This window comes from Saccostrea echinata, unplaced genomic scaffold (genome assembly GCF_033153115.1).
Source record: "Saccostrea echinata isolate AGI-Se365-2 ecotype Australia unplaced genomic scaffold, CSIRO_AGI_Sech_v1 ptg000016l, whole genome shotgun sequence".
NCBI lineage: Eukaryota > Metazoa > Mollusca > Bivalvia > Ostreida > Ostreidae > Saccostrea > Saccostrea echinata.
The window spans coordinates 21,144,188-21,161,000 of record NW_026889765.1 but is presented as its reverse complement, the minus strand read 5'-3'; the positions used below and the strand labels follow the sequence as shown (position 1 = coordinate 21,161,000).

The window sequence follows — 16,813 nt, the reverse complement described above, 5'->3', positions numbered from 1 at the left end:
TCCGTTATAGAAATTTACTATACTTAATTATGATAAATTCTTCGATACTTTAACTATGAAACTTCTTGAAAACTGAACATTGTTGAAATAACAATTATAATATGTCCCCACCAAAAGGAATTTTCCGTCTATTTTCTCATAATTTTATCGAAGTTCGTGTGTTTCTATTAATGCCATTTGCATTTCTCACCCAAATCGTATTTTGAACTGTAAAACAGAATGACGTAAGCTACTCTCTTTTAAACATACAAAAGAGGATGATATATTCATGTATTTTCGTGGGGTGAAATTTTCGTGGTTTGAGGGAAAATATTATTTTGTGGGGATTAGAAGTGTTCGGTTGATAGGCATTTGAAATTTTACATTTCGTGGGGAAAACGAATTCGTGGGTCTCTTCATACAACGAAAATTCGCCCTTCCCCCCGAATATTAGTGATTTTACAGTATATATTTTATATTGTAGCTTTGTTTTGATGATTTTTTTTTCAGTGTTTTATGTGGCGTTGATTGTAGCAGCTCTAAGTCTGACCGGGCTTATTGTAGTCACCGCCATTTGTGTAAGGTAAATAAACCCCCAAAAATTCATAGTTAAAGTAATCTTTAAATTGTTATTATTCATGATGCCTATTTGTGTTCACATTAAATTTTCTCAACTTTAAACTTACCAGAAATAGGTTGTCAGAAAATCATGTTAATCAGAATGGTAAACTTCCGATTGCACAACTCCGTAAATATTAATAATTGCGTCTAAGAATTATAATAAAGGACGTCTAGACAGGCTTGACCGATGCGCTAAGAAATAATATTTTTGTCCATTTTAGGAATGACTCTAATTCTTGGCCAAATTATTCGAGTATAACCTGGTTTGGGTCAGTTTACGCTTTATAATCCGCGAAGCGGATTATAAAACAGCGTAAACTGACCCAAACCAGGTTATACTCGAATAATTTGGCCAAGAATTAGAGTCATTCCTTATAATTTAATTCTAAAATCATTAAACAACTGTGGGTGTAAAATTTCGTTGCTTTTTATTAGTTCAAATTTGCCGCTCAATAATACAACCCTAGTAACGGAAGTGATGGGAAGCAAGGGGAGGTAAAAACTGATACATAGTCCTAGCAGCCATGTTTTTTGTTTGCATGTGGTAAGATCCGAGTTACTGTTTGAAGCTAAAGGTACATTTATTAAATCTGGAATTTTCCATGAATCCCGAGGACTGGAAATGAGAGCATTGCATGGATACAGACGATTCAGCTGGTTGTCAGGGGGGTGTGTCCCCATACCAAACCAGGTTATACAGAAATAATTTGTGTTCCTTTTTGGATATTAACCAATCAGAGGCTAGAATACAAACAAAATTAAATTATAGATTGATATTAAAATATCAGGATGGAGTTGTTTGACAGCTGGGGACTTAACATTTAATTAATAATTAACAGATCTTTCTTTTAACTAACCTTTGAAAATTGTTATTATTACTGTATTAAAAGCTCAGAAATTTCAGTCACCTGTTCGAAAAAAAATTAGTCAAATGTTTCGCAAGCAAAAAAGATTCTTCAATAATTTTTTTTTTTTAGAAAAATGATAAAGTCAAGCATTTATTATATAAAATCTGAAATGTATTTAATTAAATCAAATCTACATTGCTTGGATTTAAACTTGTCTGAAATTGTATGAGTATTTTTGCGGGGGCATAATAACTGCTTTGATGGTAAGAGTTAAATTTAGGTGTACGTGCAGTGTAAAGAAGTAAAGTTGACACACATAACGATACCTGCATCAAAGTTAGTGGCATACAAAGTTCAGAGGGATTACTGATTTGTTTCGTCTGAAGACTGTCAGTTGAACTTTACCTCTTTTTTTTTTTTTATTTCCGTTTAGAAGACAACACCAGCTGAAATATGGCGGTAGTATTGATATTGCTTCTCTGATCAGTGGGCGTTCTCCTTCCCTTGATGTGGCAGCACTCCGATCGCTACCTCTGATGTCATCATCTACGTCATCATCACGACAGAACAACTCCGGAAACAGTCACGCTCGACTGGAGGAAGGATACAGCGTTGTGGCTGATGAGATTCCATACACAGAGCCAACAGACGAACTGAGGTCTCCCGCATATGCAGAGGTAGAAGACAACATCATCACTGGAAACGCAGGGGCCTCATCCGGAAGGGGTTCCGAAAGGTTTCCGTTCGGGTTACCAGGAACAAATCTCTTAACAACGGAAAGAAAATCGGTGGAGAATGTTTATTCAGATTTATCCGACAAAAATGTATATCATGAAATTTCAGATGATTTGATTAGAGCAGAAAATGTTTACGTTCCAAGTCAAATACCTCCCATGACTTTATCCATATTTACTGGTAAAAGAAATGTAAATAAAGCCAAGAACAAAAGTTTGCAATCTATAGGCAAACAAGATTCTGAAGAAACATATATTTTGTGCCAAACACCTGAGAAAGAAAGGTCGCTTTCCCCTGATTCTAGAAAATATGATTCAGATGGAAGTTTAATTTCCATAGAAAATGACACATACGATATTTATCAGTCAGTAGATGTGTGATGAGAGAGAGAGAGAGAGGAATTTTATGCATTTGTTAATTTGTTCTTATTAAATCACAATTTTACATGCAATATTGTCTTTATATTTACTTGTTCTTGTCTCTGTGTATCAAATATACAATGTTATTTTCCCTCGGTTGAAATGTCGCACATTCATTGATTTAAACGTGACAAGTGACTGACGGTGTAAAGACGAATAATGACCCCCTGTCATTTTTCTACGAGGTCATTTTTCGTCTTTACACCGGCTATACTAGTATTTCTTTGTTCGGCAGGTGAGAATTAATATCTGGAAATATGGCCGACGCATTGCGTTTAGATTTCGATATTGGAAATCATTAATTACAAAATCCACTTTCAATAATGTTCTCTATGAAATATAGTATCGGCCTTTTAAGAAATGACGTCAGATTTGTTGTGACTGCATCACAATAATGCAATTAATGGTCAATTAAAGATTCTCTCAAAAAAGAAGGAAATACGTTTTTAAATCAAAATTTAAACAAAAATAAATGAAAAATATTAAAACGACTCAAAAGTACCTTAAAGTTTTATCCAAGTACTTGACGGTAAAGGTGAGAATGATAATTCTGAAGAGTTTGACTGTGTGTGAAACTGGACGAAACACACTAATAGCTCGATAGTCGAAATTTTGAATTAAAATATGTTGTATTAAATTATCTTGATCATCACTTCTTGCAGGCCTGTTGTACTACACCCCTTTCACTAGTATACTATAGAGGGCACGTTTACTCATCAACGACACGTGATTTCATCTCTGTTGCTTGCTTCACTCTCTTTGTTGCGTTATTTTACTGTATTGTAAGCTACACCAGCTACCTTACCCTAGACACAATTGGGCGATTTTAAGACGTGTCGAATTCAAAGATAACAATAAAATTTCTTAAATAGAACTGTGACTGGGCAAATTTAAAAACGGAGCAAGAAAGAAATAAACTGATTCATCAAAAAACATTCTTAAAAACAATATAAATTTTTCAACAGAGAATAAAATATGGACCCTTAGAAGCTGCAGAGGTTGAATCATGTGCATGGAGGAGTTAGTATAGAGGAGTTAAGAGTTAGTATCCCTTTAGACCAGTCCCACCGTTGGGCTCTACATATTGATCAGGTAAACGGAGTAACTGATAATAAAACAATGGCAGAACAATTTGTATGAAAAATGTCATCAATAATATGACCCAATTGCAAGGTTGGTTTTGCAAACAACTAATAATAACGACCATAAAATATTCGTTAAACAAGGTTGTTGAAACCCCGTAACATCTACATATTTTTCAGAAGCCTGCCTCTCAGAGCATGCTATTGCATATTACAACATTGCACTATACGGTGGAAGACATAAACACAAGATTCAGGTGATACTGGAATATTACTAAATATTAAGAGAAGTTGATTTTTCAACATTTTTTACAATGAAATATGGAGAAAACGAAAAGTATTCAAGGTCAAAGTACATTCAAACAATACAAATCGGGAGCAGAGCAAACATGGACTTCCAAAAACAGATGTGGGATCAGGTGCCATGGAGGGGTGAGCATCCTCTGCCAACCGGTCACACCCGCCGTGTGCGCCTTGTCATGATCGGGAAATAACGGAAAATCCGTTGACAATTCAATGGGTACATAATGGCCTAACAATTAGTATAAAAAACGTCAGTCAGCATCTGACTTAATGATAAATTGTATTTGCTGACAAGGTCATTTTATCGATCATAGAACTTACGAAATGACGACTTTAAACGAGACTGTTGATATTCTTGCTTCATCAGCTTGTTTGTCAGTATACGTAACTTACCTTGTTTTAGAAATTGTTCATATGTAATGCATGTAAGCATATTCAAATATTAACTCATCGAATGAATATTCGAATGTTCGAATATTCTTTGACATCCCTAGTATTTACATAACTGGTATGACGTTGGTATTCCTTCGCTCAATAAATTTGAGTTATCATAAAATAGATGAAAAATTTGAGAAAAAAACAGCGCACCCTATAATATTAAGGAAGAGAAGTTCAGGGGCCATGTCGCTGATTTCAGCAATAAAAGCTAGCTAACTTGTATAAAATCATCAAATATTTTTTTCATACCTCTTAATACTAATCAAATAACTGTTTAAAAAAAAAGAAAAAAGAAAATCATATTTTGCGGGAAGAAACAATTTTTCATCTTCTAAATACTTACCCAATAACTATATAAAAAAAATTCATCGTATTATGCAGGAAAATTATTTTCAATGGAAAAATCGTAATTGCCCTCCTTTTCTTTAAGATAATGCGATGCTTAAAGTCATAAATCGACCCCTACATCTAACGAACTTATAGTCTGGATAAACTTTAAAAAAAGAAGAAGAAATTTTGCTATTAAACAATCATTCATCCATTATTTCTGAAAGACCGATGTCATTTTTATAACATCATCGAAAAACTTTTGTAACAAGACAATCCCCAAAAATCTTTAACACGTCTATATCTCGGATCCTGAAGTGAGTTATCATCGAAACGTTATCCAAACAGGTTCAAATAATTATTTATCAAACCTAAAATTTGCAACAATATTGACCAAGTCATGCACATTTTTTATGGTCGATATTACACACTTTGAAAAGAAATATTTTTATTTCAAAGTATATTAACTTTGTCCCAAATTAAACACACTTTTACAATTTTGTCAAAATCTTCGTGCCTAATCTTTCAAAGTGCGTTGTAACAAACCATTTTCCACGATAAATTTGAGACCAAGCTTTTTGGTATCAAAGGTAACTCTTTCTGTAATACAAACTCGCAAGTTTTCCTGTCATCTACAAACTTACTTCAATTCGCAAAAAAAACAACTTTACACATCAGTACTCTGAATTTGAAACTAAGAAGATGCTTGAGTTCTTCATTGACAACATCTATCTAGTCTTCGACCAGGTTTTCCAACAATGTGTTTGAATTCTCATAGGTAATAATTGTGTCCTAATATAAGCAGAACGTTTTTTAAATACTTCTAAGACACAATTTATTCAAAAACTTACACATGAAAAAAAAAAGGCCTCCTTTGTCTTGCGTTCACTTCAATATTTAGACATATCGATGACGTTTTATCAATTAACAATAATGATTTTCATCCATAAATTGATTCGATATATTTAATTGAACTCGAAATAAAAGAGATACCACGGAGTCTAGGATATCTTCTTCATATTTAGATAATTTACTGGAGAAAGACGTTGATGACAAAATAACAAGTAAATTTTATATAAAAAAAAAGTATTGTCTTCAACTTTTCTATCGTCATTTCCCCTTGTTTATGTGTAGAAAATACCATTATCAGCTGCATACGGGGTTTATCTCTTCCAGTTGATTCGATACGCAAGAAAATGGTGATCTTTGTATATCAACATTTTTTTTTAAAAAGAGGCACACTTCAGACAAATAAGTTGATAATGAAAGGATATCTAAAATCACAATTAATTTCAACATTTTTGCAAAGTCTATGGTTAATACAATGATCTTGTTTTCAATTATAATTTGTTGTAGGGTCGAATGTTGATTGAAAGTGTTAGTCCATTATTTAGGAATTGACTATGGATTTCCCATTTTACCCGATCTTGACAAAGAGAACGCTGCGAATGTGCCCTTTCGACAGAGGATGCTTACTCCTCCATGGCACCTGTTCTCACCTCTGATGTTTTCAGAGGTGTTTGCTCTGTTCACAATTTGTATTGCTTTATTGGAATTTTAAGATAGTCACCTTTAAAATTTGGGGAAAGATTCAATTAATCTCGTTTGTCATACATTTTAGTTGTGGTTGGTCACTTTCGTTCATAGTAAGTAAAACATCCAAATCTGAAACAGATGTGGCAGATGTATCTTTCTTCTTCTTTTTTTTTTTTTTATCTTGGGTTCACTTCGAAATACAATAACGACAGATGGATGAAAGTAACTATATCGTTTATTGATCAAACTTCGTCGGTATATCTGAACATGGAATTAAAGGCCACATCATTTTTTTCTTGTTCTCATGCAGAAGGTTTTGAATAAGTTCTGCTATTGTCAAAGAAGAACGCTGAAATCTTCTTAATATCAACTCAGAGTATTTGTGTGTGGAGTCAGAATGATTTTGAATAAAGTAATTTTGTAATGACCAATTCCAAGATAGGAAAACTTCGGAGTTTCATCCGTCTTGAAGAAGCGGTTGTCTATAAAATCAAAAACCTAATCTTTAAATTGTCGCCAAGGTAAATTGTATAAAGTGTAAAAAAAAAAAATCAATTCGTTTTGATGTTACATGTACTGACTTAGAATTTTTTTTTATTTTTTGTGATTTTAAGTTTTCTTAAATTTTGTAGGAGGTTTTGAAAATCCACTTTTGATTTATACCACCTCTTGAATTTGTTGTTGCACAGCACATCTGATGTTTCTCCTTCACAGCAATTACTGTTAATGTGAGGAGTAAAAATAAGGGCTTGGTAGAGCATTTGCTGGAATCAGCATGTAAGGAAGAACTTGAATGAAGTTTTGAATTCCAGTATAGGTAAGGTAAGTCGAATTTACTTTCATTGACAAGAATGTAAAATCATTAAAGATTTAAACCTGATTTTTGAAGAATTACACCTTTACAATGTGATCTGGGGTAGAAATTGGATTTCGAGGAGTAGAACTGAAACCGAGTTCATTTTGCAAATCGCTAACCTTGATGTGTTGGTAAATCAAAGCAATGCATTGATATGAATTCTGATGCTTTAGAGATTTATTTCGCAATCAATTGACTAGAAAAGAAATATCAGATACCTTTAAGTAAATACTGTAAAGCTGATTATTTTTGTTGTATTATTTTGCTGTTCTATCGTAGTATGTTTATACAGCTGTATAATTGATGCTGAAAAAATATCTATCAAATTTTGTCTTGATTTTGGGAAAAAAACTGAATCAATGCAAAACTTTTCGTAAACACCAGTATACAGTATAAGCAGTATATCATAATAGACATTAGAAAGGGTAAGGAGACGATATAGGGGTCCTGTAGATGGTCTTGTTAATAGTTCATCCTTAAATAATTTTTCTCTTACTCTGATGACCATGAAATAATACATACCGACTACTGATCAACAATTACAATAATTTACAAGTATGTTCGGGATGCTATTGGATTGCTTATTTCAGTCAAATCTTATTATTATTCTAGAAGAAATTGAAATTCTGAAACTAATAAATAGATACATGTACATATTAATCATGTTTAACACTTCTAGATCGAGGGCAGGGAAAAATGCTGTAATTGAGGTGAATATTCAACAGGATCAATTTTAACAGGTTGAGGTCAATTTTCAACTCGGGGTATAATTCTTCGTTTCACATGTCTCATGCATCGTAACATCGTCAAACATCGCCATTTTTCGTGATTTGTGTTTACCACTTCCCATTCAAATGCTCGGGAAACTTAGCAAATGTCTTGAAATTTTTCTAGATATCGACATAATAAATAGTGACTAAAAGATAGTTATTTTTACCCAAACCTTATCTATTTAATAGTTTTATATCGAAATATACTCCTGTATTCTCTGATGAACCCCTGATTCTTTGGTCGTGCGTTTTTGGACCAAATCCTGTTCGCATCAAAGTATAATATAATCATTATTTTTGTCTCTATTTCATCACAAATATCCTCAAATATGATAAATAAACAACATCTACTGACATTTTCCACTTATTGCACACATTCATTTTCAACAATAACTTGTTGTCCATGAGTTCACCGCACAAACTTCGTAAAAATCAATTGCTGTAATAAAAAAAAAAATAATAGTTTTATTATTCTCTGAAACCTCTTTTCATTATGTATAAAATAAGATTAATATTGGAACGTGTTTAAATTTTTTCATGATTTAATGGTTATGTGTCAAAAAATGCTGCTTTTGTCCCCGTTTTTCTTTGTTTTTTTGTTTTGTTTTTTAAATATCCCGAATTTCCTTTTATTTTGTTTATATTTTCCTCAAATTTTAAGAGGAAATGAATATTTCAGCTTTTTTCTACAAAAGAAAAAGGTTTTTATCCTCAATTTGTTTTGTTGCTTTTATTTATTAGCACTCATTAAATATTATTGAGAAATTAAATAAACAGCTGCAAACATTAAACAGGTGTACGTATTCCTTAATAATTTGAATCATAACACTAACTGAAGATAAGGAGTGTTGGCATTACCTTTAAGGAACATTTGAAAAAAAAAACCGATTTTGTTAAACTGCTGAGAAAAAACAGAGTGTTATGTTCCAGTGGAAGAGTTGTTAGCCGAAAGGAAGAGTAATCGACCGGGAATACACACCTAGCGGATATTTAATTGTTTTTGACGGTTTACTCTAATGAAGACGTATGAAGATAATTATCTTAATTTACGCATTCAATTCCAAACATAAATAATAATAACATTTTGTGGGTTTTTTTTTTTTTTATATTTGAATGTAAATATCGACATTCTTCAGTGAAACACGAGCATGGGGTATAACAGTACTACATGCATAACAGGGAATTGTTAGAAATTATTTTTACTTTGGAATTCCAAACAATCTGAGGTTTTAGCGTACCTCGCAAATTAAATTTTTGGTTTTATATTAAACTCAATATGTAAGTACAGGCCAGATTGTAAGTATTCAATTTATTGCTTTGTAAAACAAATTTTTGATATGTGTATGCAACGAAACACACAATACTGTTTAGGTTCAATAAATCAAAATCACCAAAGACTCGATGAATTTACGTTCTAAATAAAGTGCAGATCCATTATTCCATTGTAATACAAAGAACATTGAAGTTTTCTATGAGTTTAATAAATAAGGTGTATACATATGTACATGTAAACCACGCTGTACGAGTAGTACTTTTCACGTATGTAAATTAGACAAAAAGGTGAGCTAATACTTTGTGTTTTCTGAAACGAAACCCTTTTATTAAAATTTAATGAAAATGCATAGTTCAGTGAAATTGTGGACAAGAAAGTTCCTTTACAAATCTTTTTCTTTTAAATGTGAAACTATGACTGTAATGTGCAGTTGCTTGCCTAGCATTGATCTTTTCGATTTGCGATGAGAGATAAATTGCAAATTTAACTTCCTAGCAATATATCACCTATAATTTTTTTCTTATTTAACATGTGAACATTTTTTTGTCATTTATTGAAACATCTGTTTGATATTTTCCCAGGGTAAGACATTCATGGAAACAAGCAACTAATTTTATGATAAATGTGGTGTCTTCAATTTTTCTATCGCCGACTTCCCTTATTTTTTTTTTTTTTTAGCAATAGACATCATTACCTGCATATAGAGTTAATGTCTTCAAGTTGATTCCATACTGAAGATCATGTTTTATGTATGAACAATTCCTAAAGGAGGCAAGCTATTGACAAATACATTGATGATACAAGAATATCAGCAATCTTGTCTAAAGTCAACATTTCCCAAATTCTAATGGTCAATACAATGATCTTGTTAGAACATAAAAATCTATCGTTAAGTCGAATGTTGACAAGGCTTTGCATCCAAATTTTTAGGTCATTATTTTTTTTTTTACACTGAATTTATATTGCTTACTGATACATGTATTTCTGTTTACCCGATCATGACAATGAGGACACGGAGGTAGTGACCGGTCGACAGAATATACCTAAAAGATTGTCCATGCAGGGAATAGGTTGTGTGATCTTACGTTGATAAAATGAATTTTATAAAAAGTGTCTAAATATGTAATCACCCTTTGTGAAAATCTTATTCAAATGCATAACAACAACAATAGCATATTTCGAAACTTTGATTTAAATGCAAAAACTCTAAAATTTTAATAATGGAACCTATTACATTAAGTTTACAACAGCTTGTTGGAAGACCTGATCTCCAAAGACCAAATAGATGTTGGCAATGAGCAAGACTTAGTATAAGATCGTTTTATTTCATCAACTTCAGAGTACTTGTGTAGTGATTTTATTTTTAAAAAGTAGTTTTGTTGATGACCAATCACAAGATATGAAAATTTCGGAGTTCCAGTTTTTTGAAAAAGCAGTTGTCTATAACATAATTTTTTTTTTTAATTTATCGGGGGTAGGTTTGTATAAAGTGTAAAAATCATTTGTTTTAATCATAATACATGGTCGTTTTATGAAAGTTTTCTTTTTTCTTCAGAAAATAAAATACCATAAAAATATAACAAATTTGTCCTATATTTCTCAATATGACCTTTAGAATATAATGGCACGAAAAACAAATGACGCTGGAATTGCACTTTGTCTTGGAATATGAGAAACCTTAAGATCAAAAACTGGAATGTTATTGAAATGTTTCCTTCTTAATATCAGATAAAGCCTTCTAAGTAGAATCTTAGTGCACATAAAAGCACATTTATTCATTTAATGTGGAATGAAAATTATAAGAAAATGCAAAATTTTTTTTTTTTCAAAAGTCAACTTTAATTTAAACCAGAAGTCTCTGATGAGACTGTAACTCTAATGGTTTGTACTTATAACAAAGGAAGATGAAAATAGCACTTGGACTTGAAACTTAGCAATAGCAATAATTGAATAATGATCCTTAGTTTAGTCTTTTTTTTTGTAGCATTTATTGCAATCATCAAAACTGTAGGAGGTGTAGCCTTTTAAAAGAATTTCACAGAAATTTCGATTTTTGTTACCATGGCAACATCATTCAACAAAATAAAAACATAATAAAGACAATCATGAATCCTAATAGCTAGTCTACTTGTGTTCTAAGTTATACTGAAATCAGATGAAAACTGTAGGAGGAGTAACATTTTGAAAGTATTTCAAGGAAATTTCTATTTTTAGTAACCATGGCAACAACGTTCATCGAAATCAAAAACCAATAGACAGAATTATGTATCTTAGTGTCGTCTACTTGTGTGCCAAGTTATACTGAAATCGGACCAAAACTGTAGGAGGAGTAGGGTTTTGAAAGAATTTCACAGAAATTTCTATTTTTAGTAACCATGGCAACACCGTCACAAACATGGAGCAAAACATTACATAACATCTGCTATTTATAGATCATGTGTATGACTATAGGTGTGCCAAGTTTCATTCTGATCTGAATTTTGGTTTTGTAAATATAGAGATAGTTCGCGAACTTTTTGATCACCCCTCGTAGTATATAACTAGTATACGTAGGCCATGCTTTTTTTTTTTTTTTTTAAATTGATTTAAAATTTATATAATTTAATTCTAGTTGCTACAATGTATTCACCATTTAATGTGAAAAAAATAGTCTGTGTTGTATATATCACAATATAACGTACCAACACATATCCATCCGCTGGACGTGATATTTGACCTTTGTACAATTAGAAGGCATTTTCAAAGAGACATTGTCTTTTTTAAACTCAATGGTAAAAAATGAATAATAAGGAAAAAATTAAATAAGTAACTAAGATGGAGTGAACTAGTTAGCTACGCTGTACTTGTATGACCAGGGTTCGAATTTAATAACTACCAAAATTGATCTTGTATAACGAGAGACACTATATATCCCAGTGAGCTAAAGATATCACAGAGTTTGACACATCTGTTTTATTTTTGGATATTTTACTAGAAAAAGACATTAATGGTAATCTAACAACAAAGCTTTATCATAAACGTGATGACTAACTTATCAATCGTCAACTTCCATTACTTTTGCAGCAATATGCCCTTATCACCTGCATATGGGGTGTATATGTCTCAATTGATTCGACATGCAAGAGCACGCTCTTCTTATGAACAATTTCTAAAACGAGGTAAGTTATTGACAAACTAGTTAATGAAAGAAGAATATCAACAGTCTCATTTAAAGTTATCATATCGTAAATTCTATGACCTTGTCAGCAAATACAATCTATCATTAAGTCATATGCTGACTGACGTTTTTCATACCGATTGTTAGGCCATTATTTACATACTGAATTGTCCACGGATTTTTCCTTTATTTCCCAATCATGACATGGAGCACACGGCGAGTCTGACCGGTCTGCAGGAAATGCTCACTCCTCCATGGCACCTGATCCCACCTCTGATGTTTTTGGAGGTCTGTGTTTGCTTTGCTCCCGATTTGTATTGTTTTAATGGACTTTGAACTTGCATACTGTTTGTTATCTCCATATTTCATTGGAACAGTTTACATTTTTTTTATGAAAAGCTTCGCGGTTTATAGAGCATAAACCTCCCCTGTCCAGGTTATATAATACAGCTAGGGTAGCTAATAAGTTCGTTTCATATTAAACAGATTTTAGAAAGATAATATTTTGAATTAAACAGATGTGATGATATCTATAATACAAATTCAAATGTTTTCATAAAAAATAATTTTTCCGTCATATTAAAGAGAATAGAGAACAGGATTTGAAAATTGTTTTTACATTGTTCAAAAAAAAAAAAAAAACAAAAACAAAAAAACAAAACAAAACAAAAAAAACCCAATGGCTTAGATATAATAAACTTACATCATTTACCAAGATTTAATAATTTCATATCCGTTCGTTGTTCTTCTATCTAAACATGCTAAAGGACACTTTAAGAATGTGAAGGAACGTCCCCTCTCTTTTTTTAAATTCACACTGTACCTTGTATGTTCTTTTTTCTCTATGAAAATTTTTTCTTCTCTATTTTCCATGAAAACAAAATACCATTAAAAACAACACACAATGTACTATTTTCTCCAGAATGACCTTTAGAATATAATTATCTATAAATGTCACTGTATAAAGTCATAAAAACACAAATAACTTTTAGTATACAGGGGATGAGAGCAGAGAATGTAATTAAGCTTACTGCAGATATATTTTCTAAGACAGTAAAAAAATTAATCTTGTTACCTAATTTGTCATATAGACCTAGGGTTTTAAATCTGTAGCATTTTGCATTGCCTTTTCTTCCAACAAACTATTTTGCGAACTAAAAATATATCAAAGCAAATTAATCATTTGGATACCATCATATAGTTCTTTGGAGATTTGCATCTGTTTTAAAGGAAAATGGCCGAAGAAATAGTTATTTCTAAAATCCGATGTTAACTAATTTCTCTATTTATGAACACTTACTTTAGCAATTTCTTCATTCACAGAATCATTTTAAGAATATCAGGATGAATTAAACATTTAAATAAGTAGACTCTTATCTATAACGTTTTTTACTTTACAGCATTTTATTTCATTTGCGAATCCTTCCTGATTTCATTTCAAAGTTGTTATCAAAAGTTGTACTAAGGCAAGTAGATGGTACTCATTACTATGCTGTTGAAAATTTGGATATATCATTATTTATTTCAAAATTATTTAAAATATGAAAACTTTGAAAGTAGCTTTAAGGAGCACTTCAAATTTGAGTAATTTGAAAACTTAACACAATATAAGATTTATAGACATATCTAAATATATTTAAAATGGCGTTAAAACAAAATCAAATTTCAACTTTTAAATCAAGAAGGATAACATCTTCCCACAGGCTAAACTGTGGCGTAATATATTTCTTTAAATGGAAAATCAATTGCACAAGACAGGAATTCCCATGAAAATAAAGGCAAGATTGACAAAGTCTCAGAGCGTCAGAGAGCAAAGAGTTAAGTGAAACAAATTCGTGTTGCACTCTGGAAAACTCCAAATAACTCTGAAAATTGTTAAGAAATGCAATAGCTACGTCTAAGAGACCAGTGCATTTTAATATAAATGACACAGAAGGTTTTGAGTGGTAGAGACTCTATCAGACGATAGTCGACCTGAGAGGTTACAGATTAGAATTTAAAAATTCTTGTGAAGATAGTAAGAAACGTCACCCGAAATGAAAGGCGACTCACTATTGAGGATTTTATAAAAGCAAAGACATGCTCTGAAAAATGAAAACACTAACAAACTACATGTTACTTATGCTGGCCAATTATTAGCAAGCTAAATGTCAAATGGTATGGAACTTTTACACATTAAAGGAGTGGATAAAAGCGCCACAGACTGTGGGTGAAATGTAGAGGGGGACGTTTTTGGAAAACTGTCAGGACGTTATGTTTTTGATGTTACAATGTTCTTAAGATTGCTTTGTTGTGATACAACATGTTATTTTTTCAAAGTACGCATGTGTTCTATTTGATCAAAATGATTGAGAAGTCACTTATTACCGAATTATTTTTATTTACATGTGCTAATTTGTTGATCTTGAATTTAGTATAAAATAGTACAAAAAAGAGTGACATTTTTCTGTATTTTATCCAACCTTCATCTAGAGAGCTCGAGAGAGGTTTTCACAGCGTGTTATGCAAACGAATACGATCCATAAAAGAACTTTATCTGCATGTTGTTTGATCTGTATCATTACTATGTTTTCACATTTATTTTATCTGCATTTATGAACGTCAGCTTAGACCATCCACTTCCAAATGAAAATATGTTCAAAAATGTATTAGTATTTTAAAATTTTGAGGGAATTTTTAAAAAAGTTCCATGCATTAAGTAACAAGACAAAATATACCTAAAAAGATCGACATTATTTGTGTGATATTACAAGGCAAGGCCTAAGCCAGCTAAAGTCACCAAGGGGATTCGAATGCTCTATGAATCAATCAATTCTGTGGTTCTGGAAAAGTGCTCAGGGGACCAAGATTAAATTAAACAGCTAATACATAATCTACTCCAAACCTATATTGCAGCATATCCGAAGTTTTTGTGCAAATCTTTATTTTTTTAGAGTTTGATACGTGTACCTGAAATATATATTGTGTAAAAATGTAATTACTATCATCCTTTTTGTCCCCTGTTTTCGCAAAAGCGAGGGGACATTAAATATCATTCATCAGTCAGTCTCTCCGTCTGTCAGTCTCTCTGTCACAAAAAACTTTAACCTTAGTCATAACTTTTGAATGGGAAAGGATAGGGTTTCATATTTATCATGTACAACCTTTCCAAACATACTATGATTTTTGACCCCTTGACCTTCAAGTTGACCTAATTTTCAAAAATTTTAACATTTGTATTAACTTTTAAATAAGAGATGATAAGGTGTTCATATTTGCCAAGTGCATTGCAATGTACCTGTGTTAAACAGTTTCCAGTAAAATATAATATTTGACATTGTGACCTTGAAGTTTGACCCAATTTTCACTTTTGAGCGAGAGATGATATGGTGTTCATAATTTACATGTTCATTACGTGTCAAAATGTTTCCGAATAAGATATGATATTCGACTCCGTGACCATGACCTTGAAGTTTGACCCAATTCTCACACATTTTATCATTTTTGCTAACTTTTGAAGGAGCGAAGATAGGACATTCACATTTAGCACATGCATTACCTGTGACAAGCCTTTCCAAATGTATTATGATTTTTAATCCCAAGTCCTTGACCTTTGAGTTTGACTTAATTTTCAATAGAATTAACATTGCAGATAGCTTTTGATTTAGAGAAAAAAGGGCATTTACATTTGACATGTGCCTTACCAGTTTAAAAACATATTTTTTTTTACATGTACATTGCCTATGACAACACCTTTCAGAAAGATATATCATTTTTGACTTCATGGCCTTCAGATAAAATTTTCATCTACTTATCGAAAAATTTTAACTTTGGCAATAACTTTGCTCCAGAAGAGATTAGTCTTTCACATTGTTTTCACATGTGCATTACTTTTGACAAAGTCTTTTGGATGTTATTATGACCTTATAACCTTCATCTTGAAGTTTGAAACAGTTTTGAGAAGCATTAATCTTTGCCAAAACTTTTAATAATTCTATATTTTATGTCTTTTTTGTATAATGCACTGACAAGACAGGAAACACAAACAAAACAGTTATAATATGTCATAAATAATTGCATCCTAAAAACTAAGACACCAAAAGCGGGGGGGCACAATTGTTTGAATCTACTTGTTATGAAATGTAATAGTATTTTTATTTTAAAATTTCTATTAAAACGCATAACGTTTCAAAAGCATGGAGCTTTTATTTATAAAAACTCCAGAATTGATAAATCTTAATCATATAAAAGATCATGTCAAATTTTAATTTAAGAGAGACAAAAGTACGTAAAACATAGTCAATGTAGAATGTTATTTTCTTTTTGATATTTTAAATTCAGGTTATCCGATTAAATCCTACATCGTCTCAGAACATTAAATTAAGTTGCAACCCAAGACATTTTAATACTCTACAAAGTACAAACCCTTCATCCTTATCTACTCTCCAACTGAGTAGTTACTGGAACAATAAAATTTCCCGAAGGACGAT

At 31.7% G+C, this 16,813-nt stretch overlaps 1 protein-coding gene across 1 annotated transcript in view; it reads left to right on the top strand.

Annotated features, from left to right (window-relative positions):
- Positions 1–2,572, top strand: part of LOC133189002 (uncharacterized) — a 44,197-nt gene extending 41,625 nt beyond the window's left edge. The window contains exons 7-8 of the mRNA XM_061324453.1: positions 490–562; positions 1,882–2,572. Of these exons, the coding sequence (XP_061180437.1) occupies positions 490–562; positions 1,882–2,563 (755 nt within the window). The 3' untranslated portion in view covers positions 2,564–2,572. The remainder of the gene's footprint in view (positions 1–489; positions 563–1,881) is intronic.
- The last annotated feature ends 14,241 nt before the right edge of the window (positions 2,573–16,813 follow it).